Source organism: Carya illinoinensis, chromosome 1 (assembly GCF_018687715.1).
Source record: "Carya illinoinensis cultivar Pawnee chromosome 1, C.illinoinensisPawnee_v1, whole genome shotgun sequence".
In the NCBI taxonomy this organism is placed as follows: Eukaryota; Viridiplantae; Streptophyta; class Magnoliopsida; order Fagales; family Juglandaceae; genus Carya; species Carya illinoinensis.
Window position 1 is genome coordinate 42,661,784 of NC_056752.1, and position 13,717 is coordinate 42,675,500.

The 13,717-nt window shown below is 38.0% G+C and overlaps 2 protein-coding genes across 3 annotated transcripts; both read left to right on the plus strand.

Annotated features, from left to right (window-relative positions):
* Positions 1-4,995: 4,995 nt before the first annotated feature.
* LOC122275562 (50S ribosomal protein HLP, mitochondrial-like) lies at positions 4,996-12,254 on the plus strand. 2 transcript variants are annotated; one of them, XM_043084680.1, is made up of 6 exons: positions 4,996-5,156; positions 5,223-5,505; positions 5,792-5,875; positions 8,382-8,415; positions 10,749-10,840; positions 11,663-12,254. In XM_043084680.1, exons 3-6 carry the CDS (start codon positions 5,855-5,857, stop codon positions 12,035-12,037), a joined length of 522 nt encoding a protein of 173 aa, XP_042940614.1. In that variant the 5' UTR covers positions 4,996-5,156; positions 5,223-5,505; positions 5,792-5,854; the 3' UTR covers positions 12,038-12,254. The 2 variants fall into 2 exon arrangements, with proteins under 2 accessions (XP_042940614.1, XP_042940622.1); XM_043084688.1 differs by lacking the exon at positions 5,792-5,875.
* On the plus strand, positions 10,749-13,680 carry LOC122275556 (uncharacterized N-acetyltransferase p20-like). Its single transcript, XM_043084672.1, has 2 exons — positions 10,749-10,840; positions 12,833-13,680. The coding sequence occupies exon 2, from the start codon at positions 12,957-12,959 to the stop codon at positions 13,518-13,520; it is 564 nt and encodes a 187-aa protein (XP_042940606.1). The 5' UTR covers positions 10,749-10,840; positions 12,833-12,956; the 3' UTR covers positions 13,521-13,680.
* Positions 13,681-13,717: the final 37 nt, after the last annotated feature.

Genomic DNA, 13,717 nt, shown 5'->3' on the forward strand with positions numbered 1-13,717 from the left:
AATTCAAGCAAGGACACTTCGTTTGGACTTCCCAAAATTTGATAGATCTAATCCTGTTGAATGGATCCTTAAGGGCTGAGCAGTTTTTCTCTTACTGCAACACTCTTGATGACTAGAAGGTTCAAATTGTCTTCTTTCACATGGAGGGTAAAGCCCTTACTTGGTATTGTTGGCTTGTAGAGTCGAGTCTCTCGACTCTACAAGCCAACAATCCCACCCATCCTTAGACTGCCTGCACCTTCACCTAGACCCGAATTTAAAAACCAGAATACAGCCATGAGACGACCACCTACCATAGCCAGAAAACCCAACTTTCTCATCAAAAGAATTACCCCCACTCAAATGCAAGAAAGAAGAGAGAAGAAACTATGTTATTATTGTGATGAAAAATATTACCCAGGCCATAGGTGTAGTAGAACCAGGATATTCCTCATTGAAGGCATGGGAATTGAGGAAGAAGAGAGTGTGGAAGTGGAAAAAGAAGATGGGATATTAACTGTTATCCAATCTGAGGAATTTGAGAAGGAAGAAATGGGAGAATTATTGGGCATCTCCTTACATGTTATTGCTGGTTCATTATCTCCTAAAACCATGAGGTTGTTTGCTGAAATTAATCAGCAAAAAGTTTTGATTTTGATTGATACATGCAGTACTCATAATTTCATAGATCCTTATGTAGCAAGGAAGTCTAATCTGTCAGGGGAGGAAACCCACTTAACAGTTCAAGTAGCTAATGGTGCCACTCTTTCTTGCCTTGGTCAATGTAAGGCAGTCTCTCTTAAGCTACAAAATCATGAGTTTATGACTAATTTATATATGTTGACTCTTGGAGGATGTGATGTAGTTTTGGGCATTGATTGGTTAAGTGGGCTAGGGTCTATTCTATGGAATTTTTCTGATTTAACTATGAAGTTTCAATTTGGAAATAAATCTGTTTAGCTGCAAGGGATTCAAAGACCAGTGCACAATATTGTGGAGGAAGTTCCGGCTGTGAATCTCAAAGAGGGGGCTGTGAGAGGAATTTGGCTGCACATTATGGAGGGTAATAATGGTCAGGGCAGTGCAACACAACCAGCAGACGTGCAGAAAATTTTGGATCAGTTTCAAGAGATCTTTGTCGAGCCAAAGGGGTTGCCACCTCCCAGGAATTTTGATCACAGAATTAAATTATTGGAAGGTACTAAACCCATTTGTGTGCGACTCTACAGGTATCCTTATTATCAAAAAGAAGAAATAGAGAAGTTGGTAGCTGAATTACTAAAGAATGGAAGCATAAGGAGTAGTCAAAGTACCTACTCTTCTCCGGTATTACTTGTTAGAAAGGCTGATGGCAATTGGAGAATATGTGTGATTATCGTGCACTCAACAAGGAAATCATAAAAGATAAGTACCCTATTCCCAATATTGATGAACTGCTTAATGAGCTCGGAGGGGCTGAGGTATTTTCTAAGTTGGATTTAAGGTCGGGGTATCATTAGATACGCATGAATCCTGATGACATCCCTAAAACTGTCTTTCGTACGCATGCGGGACATTATGAGTTTTTAGTAATGCCCTTTGGGCTTACTAATGCACCATCTACATTTCAAGGGGTGATGAATGATATGTTTAGACCTTATTTGAGGAAGTTTGTGCTGGTATTTTTTGATGATATCCTAATTTACAGCAAGTCTTGCAGGAGCATGTTCAACACCTTACTCAGAGGTTCTGGAATTATTACAAGCTTACCAATTTTATACAAAGCTGTCAAAGTGTGTTTTTTGCAGTAATGAGGTGGAGTACTTGGGACATATTATCACACGAGATGAAGTTAAAGCATATTTTCAGAAGCTGGCTGCAATGCAAGAATGGCCAACTCCTAAAAACCTTAGGGTACTAAGAGGTTTCTTAGGACTCACAGGATATTATAGGAAGTTTGTCAAGGGGTATGGAGCAATAGCAGTCCCACTCACAGCTTTTCTAAGGAAAAACTCTTTTTCTTGGAATGATAAGGCACAAAAAACATTTGAGAATCTCAAAGAGGCAATGGTAAGGCCACCAATACTCAGTTTACCTAATTTCACTAAAACTTTTGTTGTGGAATGTGATGTATCAGGAAAAGCATTGGGAGCAGTGTTAATGCAAGACGGGCAGCCAATAACTTATTTCAGCTAGGCCTTAAGGGGTTGGAATCTTAATTTTTCTACCTATGAAAAGGAATTGTTGGCACTAGTGATGGCAGTAAGGAAATGGAGGCACTCCTATTGGGACAGTCTTTCAAAGTACGCACTGACCAACAAGCGCTCAAATACTTCCTTGAACAAAAAGTAGGGACCCCATCACAGCAAAAATGGGTTTCTAAATTGCTTGGGTATGATTTTACGGTGGAATATAGAAGTGGGAAAAGTAATGCAACAGCTGATGCCTTATCTCGAGTGAAATACTCAGAACCCCATAACCCAAATAATAACCAAACACCAACCCCAAACACTAGCCAAACAGATTCAACACAACCCAAACACGATCCCATAAACCCAGAACCAGTTCCAAAAACCAAACCATCTAGAAAAACCAATTTTTCCAAAACCAAGCAATTAGCATCGTGCAAGCTCAATGGATGGAAGAGTTGAAGAAAGCTTACCAATAGGACCCCATGTTGTAGCAGCTAATAAACCATTACCATCATGGAGACCTGGACCTATCTCATTACCAACTCCATAATGAGTTACTCTTTTACAAGGGTAGACTACATCTCGGGTCATTGGTTCCCTTCCAGCAGCAGATCCTGCACCAGTTTTATAGTAGTCCATTAGGGGGCCACGTAGAAGTATTTAAAATACAAGCAAGAATCAAAAAAGAGTTTTATTGGCCTGGTTTAAGAAATGATGTCAGAACACTTATCAGGGAGTGTGATGTGTGCCAGAGGAATAAAGTTGAAGCCTTCCACCCCTTGGGGTTGCTTCAGCCTTTACCCATACCTAGCAAAAATTGGATAGATGTTAGCATGGATTTTATTGAAGGTTTACCTCATTTGGGAGGCAAAATAGTGATCTTTGTTGTGGTGGACAGGTTAAGTAAGTATTCTCATTTTATGCCTCTTAATCATCCATACTCAGCGTTAACAGTGACTAGGGTATTTCTGGATAATGTCTTTAAATTACATGGGTTACCACAGACAATTGTTAGTGATCAAGATCCCGTGTTCACTAGCAATTTCTGGAAGGAATTATTCAGGTTATGTGGAACAAATCTATTGCTCAGCACCGCTTATCATCCTCAAACAGATGGCCAAACAGAGGCCATGAATAAAATACTCGAATGCTACCTTCGATATTTTTCCAGTGATAGACCAAAAGATTGGGTAAAGCGGTTACCTTTAGCTGAATATTCTTATAATACCTCAGTTCATACATCTACAAAGGTGACACCTTTTGAAGCTGTCTATGGCCAGCCACCTCCACGGCTGTTACCATACGAGTCAGGTACTACTAAAGTCCAAGTTGTTGATGAAGAGCTTCGAAACTGAGAGTTTATTGCTAAACCCATCAAGGAGAACCTGCAAGAAGCCCAATCAAAGATGAAATATTTTGCTGACAAAACAAGAAGACATCAAGAGTTTGAGATTGGCGAGTGGGTTTACCTCAGGTTACGACTGTACAGACAAATGACAGTAGCTATGAGAAGGAATTTAAAGATCGCACCAAGATATTACGGCCCGTTCAAAGTGATTCGTAAGGTGGGTAAAGTTGCTTTTGAACTAGAACTACCTCCGGAAGCTAAGATTTATCCAGTATTTCATATTTCATGCCTTAAGAGGAAGCTTGGAGAAGGAAAACAAACATGTGCAAACTTACCAATTATCACCTCTGATGGGTCCTTGGAACCAGAACCTGAGAGAATCTTGCAACGAATGTTGAAAAAGAAAGGGAACATTGTTGGAGTTGAGGTGTTAGTGCAGTGGGCTGGAACCAATGAAGAGAATGCTACTTGGGAAGACCTAGAAACCCTAAGGAGGCGATTTTGTAACCTTGAGGACAAGCTTTCGTAAGAAGGGGTTTCTGTTATGAGATTGGGAATTTTGGGTTCCTAAAAGCACGAAGTCTGTCTTGAGATAGTGCTGCTGTGTCGTTTCATTTAAGTTGTTTAAATTCAGTATTTTATTGAGTCCAGAGTCGTGGGCTAGGTGGGTCCTTAGTGGGTTGTTGTTTTTATTAATGCTTGTAATCTTTTGGTTTAGTTGTTTAATTCCATAAGTAATGGGTTTTGTCCCACGTTGTGTAACGAGTCATTGTCCATGGTCTATTTATGTTAACTGAATTCAATGAAAGAGGATATCAATTATCTTCAATTTACAGAATATTTAGAATCATAACACTCCCCAGCCCAATCTTCCGTCCTTCACCTCTCTACCTACTTCTCTCTTTCTTTGTTCTCCCTCGCTCTGTCTTGCTGCGCCGTCATGTCATAGCATCGACCTCTGCCAGGCCCTTGCGTCACAACGGTCCACCATATCGAGCCCCCTGCATAGAGCATAGAGACGAACCCCAATATTAATTGAAGATAAAATTTAAGTGAGTAATTCATAATTATAATATAATAAAATATAAATTATTAGATGAAATATTTTTAAAATTTTGATTAAAATAAAATTTTATTAAAAATTTTTAGATAAATTAGTTTTGAATTTATATCAAGTATTAGGATTTAAAATGAGACTTTAGTATAAATTTTATATTTAACTTAAAAATTTATTTAAAATATAAATAATTTATTATATTAAATTTAATATTATCAAATTTAAAAAAAAAATTAACTTTGAATTTTGAACGCCTTACATGTGGAGATCATGTTTAAAAGTAATGCTATATATTATATTATTATTTTATTTATATTTTATTATATAAAATGTGATATATTTATAATTATTTAATAATAAAAAATATATAATAAATAATTATTTAATAATAATAAATATGATGCATCTTATTTAATGAAATATAAATGAGATGACGGTACTATGTATAGAATTTTTCATGCCTAAATAAGCTTACTATTGAGCCGGCCTGGTTAGAGCACCACTCCCCCACCGCCCAAGAATAACAAGCCGAACTCCTCATCTCCAAGCCGTGCGTCCACTGTCCTTGCTTCCGCCGCTCAAGTTCCATCCACCTGTGCCGGTAAGCTTCTCCGACCATCTCTCCTATCTCGGTCTCTCTGTCTATCTCATTCTCTCGGTCTCGCAGGGCTCACACCCATTTTCGGGTTTCAAAATCCCTAAACCGTGCATCCCCTCCGGCCACCTTCACTGTCTCGCTGCCGCTCTTTGCTGGTCAGCTTCTCTCTCTCTACACGCCCCAACCGCTCGGCCTCATTTCCCCTCCTCTCTGAGTCGAACCCAAGCCCAGACAATCTTCCCAAAGCCTCCAACCTTCAACCGGACCACACATGGGGACAGAAAATCCGTTGGCTGCTGGCGCGAAGCTCTGAACACCGGCGATCTTCCAGAAACCTCCCTTGTTCACGTTGGTAAGTGGCTCTCAGACTATACGTAGAATAACTGTCGTTGGAATTGAGAATTATGAATTTTGTACTGTCGTGTGAATTGTGAACTGTGCTCTGTTGTTGTGAGCTGTGAAGTTGTGAAGTTTTCTAGTTTTGTGACGGGCCATGTCAAGTGTTCATTTTGCTGTTCAAGTGTTGTGGTGTCTTGTATATTAAATGTTGTTGTTGTTATGCCATAATGAGGTGAATTTTCCCTCATTCACATTGTTGTTCACTTGCAATGGGGTGATAGAATTTTCCACTCTTGCAGGGGCTTACAGCTTGTGAATTTGTGCTGGAAATACCCTCCTATGCACTGAATTACAGCACGTGAATGCTTGCTGCAGAATTTTCCGTGTGCATTGCCATTTCGCCTTTAATTAACTGCTGTATTTTTGGACTGCATCATAACTGATATCTGTTGCTGATTACCTTGTCATTGAACTGTAATTGTGTGTAAACTGAAATCTGTAAAATTGCTGGATCTTGTATTAAATTTTGTAGTTGTGTGCGTTTCACGACCCCAAGCCGAGATGATGTATTGTCTTGGTGGAGCTTGTATGGTCACTTGGGAGCACATAATATTGAGACATTCCCTAGGTTGTCGTTGAACCACAATGGGCTCGAGCAAGATGGTAACACTCTCGGGTTAACGTCGTTTCCTCTGCTAGTGGAGGCTAGATGATACTTGACCACAAACACGCCGGGCGTGTAACTGGGTATTGCATGATACGAAATCACACGCACAGTTGTTAGTCATGGGGTGGCAAATGAAGCCAGAGTATGTAGATGGTCCATATAGAGGAGACCATGGTGCACATATTAGTAAAATGAATGGTTTGACTGTATGTGGGTGTGTGCGTATCATGACCCCAAATCGAGATGAGACATTATCTCGGTGGAGCCCTCTGGTCATTTAGGAGTGCATAATACAGAGTGACATCACCTAGGTTGGTGCTAGGCGACAATGGGCTCGGGTAAGATGGTAAAGCCTTCTAGTTTGTGTCGTTGCTCCTCTGCTGGTAGTGGTTAGAGGATGTTTGGCCATGAGTGTGCCGGACGCGAAATTGAGCATTGCTTGTTAAAACGTCATGTGCACGGTAATTACTCGTGTTATGGCAAAAGGAGCCAGTGTGTGTGTGGATGGTTCATATAGGTAAGACCATGGTGCACTTATGAATTAAATGGATATTTTGGAAAATGGGATTTTTGGGTCTGTATCAACTCGCATATAAATTTTTTATTGAATGCTTGAGTTTTGTATAATTATCATATTCATAAAAAAAAATTATCATTTTTCTTGCTTTAAATGTTTGCATGATTTTCTTTATCTTTTACATGTATTTTTGAGTGTTAGACTTAGTTCCACTTACTGCAATTTTGTGAAATCTCACCATGAAATAGTATCGTACGATAATTATACAAAATCTCACCATTTTCAAAAATAATATTGAAAAACAATTTTTTAACTTTATAATTTTTTTATGCACCTTTTTTTTTTCTCATTTCCCAAAATCCATTAAAATATCTTAATTCAAACCGTTTCACTACTAGTCATAGAATTATGAAATATTCCAAGTGTCCAAACAAGCCTTTAATGATTGCCCTTTTTCTTATTTTCTGTTGCGAATTAATTGTACACTTATTACTGAGCATGTGAGCACACACTTGTCGTCACATTGCACAAGGGTGTATGAACAATGCAGCCAACATCCCGGCGTCGGGTCCTTGATGAGGTGAGGGCCAGGGGTGCCACACTATTCATCATTATTTTTTCTATCATCCTCCTAACATTCCTTGATTTGGCATTAAATAATTGGTTCACAAGTGGAATATTGCAAATAGTTTCTAATAATTAAATGTCACATCATCAGTTGATGGAAATTTGCTAATAAAAGAGATGGTGTATAACATTACTCTATCTAAAATATCAACATCGAAAGCACCAAGTGTTAGAAATTCTGAATTATATAGGGACTAAAAATACAGAGATTTTTTTAATATTTAATATCAAACATGGATGTGCATTTTTTTTTTAAGTAACAAGGATGTACACTTTCAGGCTACCCGATCCAAAAGCACTAGTGCCATTGATACTACCATACGACTTGTTGGATGGATTTTGCTATATACTTTTATTAGCCTCTCTCGGTGTAGCCCTAAATTCCTCCATTGTCTATTTGAACTTAATCCTTCTGTTAGGGTTTTTCCTCGACCTCAAGCTCACATCGCAATTCTTGTTAGCATTCTCCTTTTGTCTTTGACATGCACACACACACAATTTTCTCAATCCTAAAAAATGGAGAATTTTAAGGGCTCGTTTGAACACTTAGAATATATCAGAATATCTCTGAATAGTAGTGAAATTGTTTAAATTAAGAATTTTTTTTTTAGATTTTGGGAAAGGAAAGAGAAAAAGTTGAATAAAAATATTATAAAATTAAAATATTGTTTGAATATAATTTTTTAATATAATTTTTGTTTTGAAATTTGAAAAAGTTGTATTGTTTTTTGTGTTTTGTTTGGGAGTTTGGAAAAGTTGTAATGATTAGATGAAAAAGTTAAAGATTTAAAATGAGAAGTTTTGCGTTTGGGTGACGTTTGGGAAGGAAATCTTTGAGAATAACTGAGAATACTTGTGTTCCCAAATAAGGCCTAAGTTTCAAACTTTGAAATTTTCCCCCCTTTTGTTTTTTCTGGACATCCAAACAGAACAAAAATGTCGTTTTTTTATTTTATTTTTAATTTTTTAATTTTTTATAATTCTCATAAAAAAATTCTGTCGCTGTTTTTAAATTTTTATTTTTTCGACGGGTGATCTTTCTCATTGAATATTTTGATATTGGTATAATTTGATGCAGATGGCTGCAGGATTTGCTTCAACATCATCTCGTGGTATGTGATTTTACAGTTTGGAGTGCCTTGTAGGTTTTGATTTCACAAATTAGTTTTGACTGCTATAATTCCTTTCCAAGTTTCAGCTACTAATTCCAACTTCAATTGCCTCATTAAAGTTATTTGGCCCATAAATTGCATATTTTGTTGTATTTGGGCTATGCCTATTGCTTTCAATTATAAAACTTATTCATGACTTACATAAAAAAAAAAACTTGCTTAATATGTATCTTGTGCACCTTTTGATACTTTGGCTTGTTGTAAACGATCATTTTCATGTGGTTTAGTTGAGCTTTATTGAAGTGGTATCTTCTGTGCAATTCACTAAATTTATTTTCTTGTGCAAGTCCTTAAAATAGTGTTTGGGAAAAGGTAAGCATTGAGAACTGGTTGTTGAGGTTTTTTGTGCGGATCCAATTAGGATTAATTTGGATGTAAAATACATTTGGTTGGTAGTCTCTTTCAGGTTTGTACCATTTGATCCACGAGGTTTTTTGCTGATCTTTAAAGTTTAGTGCATTACTGTACTTCAGCTTGGCAATTGATGTTGGATCTCAGTGTTATTAAAATTAACCTATCAAGTTGTGATGTTGGGCTCGAGTAGGACCCCAGATATTTCAGGTGTCAGTAGCGTATGAGAATGCTGAGGCTCAAATACAGGTTAATCAATATTTTTTAGTAAGTGAGGTTTACAATTCTTGCACAAACTAGCCTGGTTTTAAGCCTTGGTACTTGCATTTTAAAATCAACAAAGTTGGCTTCTACCCATGCTCATTCTAATTCAAGCTTGGCTTGAATGGAACTGACCAAGCTAAAACTTGGCATGGGACTAAACATGGGTTTTTAAACTGATGATGCTTAATTGAACTGGCTTTCCTTGATAGAACTATAAAACTGACAGCTTTCAAAGTTGGTAATAAAGAGGGGGGAGATATCTAAATTATTGGTTATAACCTGCAAGAAGTCATATGGAGCGAGAAGTCACCTTTGAAAGGACCTGAGAATGGTTCTTAGAGAAAGAAGAGGCAAGGAGTAAGTATCCCACCATAACCCACACCCTGCAGTAATCTAATGCGTTTGTGTGAGTTGTTCATGTTGGAGTACATGTACATTTACTTGTTAAATCTGAATACGGAATATCGTCTACTTTATTAATAATTTTTTATTGGAGTACTCTATTTAGGAGTGATAAATTGTGTTGGTGGACTTGCTTATATTTATGCTCTGCAAGGATACCGTGGCAATTGAGGAAGCAAAGGAAAGGGATTTGTTATTTATTATGTTTTGTTTTTGATCACTAGAAGAAAGGGAAAAGGTTTTTTTGTTTTTGATGACTAGAAGAAAGGAAAAGGATTGTACTAATAAGATACAAAAATAGATCATGATATCTTAATTTCATCAGTTATTTATAATGTTTCAGTTCAATTCAAATTGTATAAAAGCTCAGTCCAACTTTATGGGAGTGAGGTAGGAATTTGCAATTAGATTTAATCACAGGGAGGTAGGTTGTACTTAAACCTTATAATCATATACCATGGGGACAAAAGAAGTTCATAGAAGGTTCCATTACATGGACTACTGCTGTGTTTGGTGGATAACAGGGGTAGCAATAACCTGGATGCTTTCTAAACACATGTCCATTTCTCTAGGATTCATGATTATTTGAGGTGCTGAAGAAATTGCTGATTTAAAAATTTTTTAGCTGGTTGCTTGAGGGCACATCTCTGTTATGTGGATAATTTATGGATTTAGGGCAACTCTATTGTTATGCTTAAAGAGCACCTGGAAACTACCACACCTTCAGACTGACTAAGGCAGTAAATGTTTGGTACATTGGAAGTTGGGATTTTTCCACGGGCACTCTTCTCTTCAAGGGATGGCATATCTGCTTGCTTACGCTCTAATCATGTTGTGAAGAACTATTGGATCGCTTGGTGTAGTGTTATGGCAGCTTCCTCAATGAAGAGCTGCTTTCTCTTCTTTCATTTTTTTTCCTTACTTTTTTCGTTCTTTCCTTTTTGGGAAGATTGATGAATTGAATGATTACTTTTTTATATAGGTAAAAGATCACTTCTTGCCTTATCTAATTTAAATTGGTTGATTGGATGTGAAAACTCTGCCAAGTTTAGATTAGTTAAGTTCTTCACTTTTATTTACCATCCTTGTTATGCTTTGTTTGGAGAGGCCAGATTTGTTATGTGCAATCTGCATCCATTCAATAAATACAAAACATTAGTTTTTAGTTTTGTTTCTTAATTTTTAATTTTTAATTTTTAAAAATCTAGTCAACTGACAACATCTTATTCAACATGTTGGGAAAACAAAACTATCAGTCGGTCGTTCATTGTTGGGATGCCTCAGCAACAACTTGTCGAGTGTACTTGGCACATCTCAAGGGATAGCTTGCTGCAATTTGTTATTGCAGGTCAGTGTTTTTCTCCTTTTTTTGGCCGTTATTATTATGATGATGATGATTATAGTTATTTGCCTAGATATACAGTAGTGGAAGACAAACATTTGGTTCACATGCAATATTCTTGGAGACCTTCTATTTGTTTGTGTGGTTGACAAATGAAAAGTAATGTCCTTATGATTAAGCAAATTTCTTTGCACCCAATAGATAAAAAATAATGGCAAAAGAGGTACTTTTAATGGGCTAAATAGTGAAGCCTCTGTGCTGTTGCCAATCATAACTTTTGGGTGTCTGGATAATCTTCTCTTAGAGCTGTCAGCGGGCTAAAAATCTGGATGATTTTTATATACACCTTTAGAATCAGAACTGGAAAGGCGCATGGGAAGCCGTGGGATTCTGATTGGGGTTGAGGATAGATTTGTGATCAAACTTGTGCCAGTCTTGGTTCCATTTTAAGTCTGTCCATTGTGTTAGCTATGTACATAATGCGAGGTCGTATGTAGTTGTCTGATCTGCGTCGCTCCCTTTGTTACTGTCCCTCTTGGAGATTGGACATAAAATTTATTTGTTCAGAGACCAATAGGATCATGCTATGGCTTGAAAGGAAGAATTCCTTTAACCATCTCCCCTCCTAGAAGGCCGAGAGGAGTTGTAGAAATTGCCTACATTTCTTCAGATGAACAGACGCAACCCGGAATTCTGATACCTCAATTTGCTGCAATACACATTACCTTAATAAGGTTTTGTAAGTCCATTTTTCTAAATCAAATATTAAAGTCCAACGTTAGTACCTGTTTTAACATTGCCTTAGCTTCTTTATTTGCAATTTTACAGCAGCAAAGGACTTTCATTCAGATGCGAACTGTTCTTAAAGTTGTGGACAACTCGGGGGCTAAAAAGGTGATGTGCATTCAAGCTTTAAAGGGGAAGAAAGGTGCAAGACTGGGAGACACAATTGTTGCATCTGTCAAGGAAGCCCATCCAAATGGAAAAGTGAAGAAAGGAAAAGTTGTATATGGTGTGGTTGTGCGTGCCGCAATGCAACGCGGCCGCTGTGATGGCAGTGAGGTCAAGTTTGATGACAATGCTGTGGTGCTTGTCGACAAGCAAGGCCAACCCATTGGGACAAGAGTATTTGGGCCCGTCCCACATGAACTGAGGAAGAAAAAGCATGTTAAGATTCTTACTTTGGCGGGGCATATTGCGTAGAATATGCCGAGGGACAGAGCCTAGCACGGCTTAACTAGATTGAGCATATGCTTGGTTTGACTCTTGAAATTATAAAAAGAGAGAAGAATCGAAAGGAATGTCTCTTGCCCGTCGATTTTCAATCTAAACTTTCAAATAATGTAGTAGTTCCTGCCATTGATTTGCACTATTCTTGCGTACTACATAATCAAATTATCATGTTAGGTGGTGCGTCCTATCCATTGTATCCAATCAAGTGCTGTTTGATTCACCGTAAAAAAGAAAATGTGGTTTCCAACTGATTTGTGAATCCAAAAGAATTTGTTAAAAAAGAAAAAAAAAATCTAAAATAGTATCAAATATAGCATTGGCGCAATTAAAGTAAACATATAAAATCAAAGAGAGAGAAGAATTTGTAAGGGTGACGATTATTAGAGCATCGCATCAAAGTCTGTCAACATGACTGCTTATCTCAAGAATCCGGGGACGTTGCTTTCAAAGGAAAATATCACGCCCTCTGTGATGGCCAAAAAGTAAACTAGACACCAAAAAAGACTTCTAGGCTGGGACGCCTTGTTCTCAAGGAAACCCGTCTTGTAAATACCGAGTTAACCAGGGCGGCTATAAGCAGCATCATGCAGTGCAAATCTTGATTATAATGGCTCATAAAAATTAAAAAAAAAAAAAGAATCATATAGAATCTAATAGGAACCGATGCTTGCTCCCCACTCCAAGTAATGCATGGTTGGGCCCTTGGGGCAATTGACTCCAACCTTGCTTTTGTATATAACCACAATTCCTGGCAACTTGTTGCAGGTCACTCTGTAGCGGACAAAAAGACTTGACAAGTTGACATCGTTACCCACTCTCTAAGTTGGTCTCTCCTTGCTTAAAATTCATAGAACCAGCATCGCTAGATAATCTAAACGAAGCAGCAAAAATGGAAGGAAGTGCTTGCAATTGCAGATCAGTGGGAAAAGATGGTGGGGATGAATTCACCAACATCACTCTGCGGCCGTTGGGTGTTTCTGACATAGACCACTTCATGGTGTGGGCTTCAGATGATAGAGTCGCACGCTTTTGCACATGGGAACCCTATACCAGCAAAGAAGATGGCATCAGCTTTATCAAGGATACGGTTATCCCACACCCATGGTTCAGAGCAATTTGCCTTGACAACCGTCCAATTGGTGCCATTTCAGTGACTGCAAATTCAGGTAACGACAAGTGCAGGGGTGAACTTGGCTATGTTCTGGGTTCCAAGTACTGGGGCAAAGGGATTGCCACGCGGGCAGTGAAAATGGTGGCTGATGCTATATTTGATGAGTGGCCACATTTGGAGAGACTTGAAGCTCTGGTTGATGTGGAAAATGGGGGCTCCCAGAAGGTGCTGGAGAAGGCTGGGTTCCGGCGGGAAGGGGTTCTGAGGAAGTATATTACTTTGAAGGGGAAAACGAGAGACATGGTTATGTTCAGTCTTCTTTCCACCGATCCCCGAACCTGACCACTATCTGTACACAATCAATTGTTGATATTATTTTCTTAATATGTGTATCTTAAGAGCAACAATTAGCAGCAGACATTGCTGCTAAACATTCAGTTGGAATTCTTTATTGTCACCTACAACTTCTTTGATATTGCAAAGAGATATTCTGTTAAGAAAATGCTATTCCTAGTTCCTACCATAAAATTTCTGGCAAC

Excerpts from the sequence above, each read along its gene's own strand:
- LOC122275562 (XM_043084680.1), top strand. The coding sequence starts at position 5,855 with ATGCTTGCTGCAGAATTTTCC. Across the intron at positions 5,876-8,381 it reads TGCTTGCTGCAGAATTTTCC|ATGGCTGCAGGATTTGCTTC; the intron begins GTGTGCATTGCC and ends AATTTGATGCAG. Across the intron at positions 10,841-11,662 it reads GCTGCAATTTGTTATTGCAG|CAGCAAAGGACTTTCATTCA; the intron begins GTCAGTGTTTTT and ends GCAATTTTACAG.
- LOC122275556 (XM_043084672.1), top strand. The coding sequence starts at position 12,957 with ATGGAAGGAAGTGCTTGCAATTGCAGATCAGTGGGAAAAGATGGTGGG.